General features: G+C 65.0%; 1 protein-coding gene across 1 annotated transcript in view; it reads left to right on the top strand.

Moving 5' to 3' along the window:
* ADORA1 (adenosine A1 receptor) overlaps positions 1 to 945 on the top strand; it is a 71,691-nt gene that overhangs the window by 245 nt on the left and 70,501 nt on the right. The window contains exon 2 of the mRNA XM_006029646.2: positions 68 to 430. Within this exon, the coding sequence (XP_006029708.1) occupies positions 90 to 430 (341 nt within the window). The 5' untranslated portion in view covers positions 68 to 89. The remainder of the gene's footprint in view (positions 1 to 67; positions 431 to 945) is intronic.

Raw genomic sequence — 945 nt, 5'->3', positions numbered from 1 at the left:
CGGGCGGGCGGGAGGCGGCGCGGGTGCCGCTGGCACGTGTGTGAGCTCCTGCGTGCCGCGCCCGCAGGTGAGCGGAGGACCGGAGCGCCATGGCCCAGCCCGTCTCAGCCTTCCAGGCCGCCTACATCTCCATCGAGGTGCTCATCGCCCTGGTGTCGGTGCCGGGCAACGTCCTGGTGATCTGGGCGGTGAAGATGAACCAGGCTCTGCGGGACGCCACCTTCTGCTTCATCGTCTCGCTGGCCGTGGCCGACGTGGCCGTGGGTGCCCTGGTCATCCCGCTGGCCATCATCATCGACGTGGGGCCGCAGACCGAGTTCTACAGCTGCCTCATGGTGGCCTGCCCCGTCCTCATCCTCACCCAGAGCTCCATCCTGGCGCTGCTGGCCATCGCCGTGGACCGGTACCTGCGGGTGAAGATACCTGTCAGGTAGGACACGCAGGAGGGACTTGCCAGTCACCTTGCGGCAGAGCAGGGGGCGCTGGTTTGAGGGGGGGGCACGCTGGTAGCATCGGGAACCCCCAGTGCCATAGGGTGACCCCCTGCTCCAGGTTGAGCCTGTCCTTCAGGGAGATAGTGGCCGCAAACTGGACTTGAAGTGCATCTGCTGTGTACGGCAGGGGAGGGGATGCTGGTTGTGTCCGAGCACTACCCGCTCAGTGGGAAAGGGGCTGGATGACAGCACAGTCTGGGGTGCGGAGCTGCCTGCCGTGCGGTGTGCACAGCCCACACGCAGCGCTCTGATTTAATGCTTCCTCCCAGGACCTGTTTTTCTTTTTTAGAGTGTGGCTGCAAATTGCAGCTGCACTGGATGCTTTGCACCCCCCTCCCCCTGCCTCTTCCCCAGCTCCCCGTGGCTAGTACCCACGAAGGTGAGTCCTGGGGCTGAGTGGCACCAGAGCTGGGATTAGCAGCATGGCCCTGGCTTGCCTCTGGCAGCAGGA

This window comes from Alligator sinensis, unplaced genomic scaffold (genome assembly GCF_000455745.1).
Source record: "Alligator sinensis unplaced genomic scaffold, ASM45574v1 scaffold766_1, whole genome shotgun sequence".
Lineage (NCBI taxonomy): Eukaryota > Metazoa > Chordata > Crocodylia > Alligatoridae > Alligator > Alligator sinensis.
This window is presented reverse-complemented; position numbering and strand designations above follow the sequence as displayed.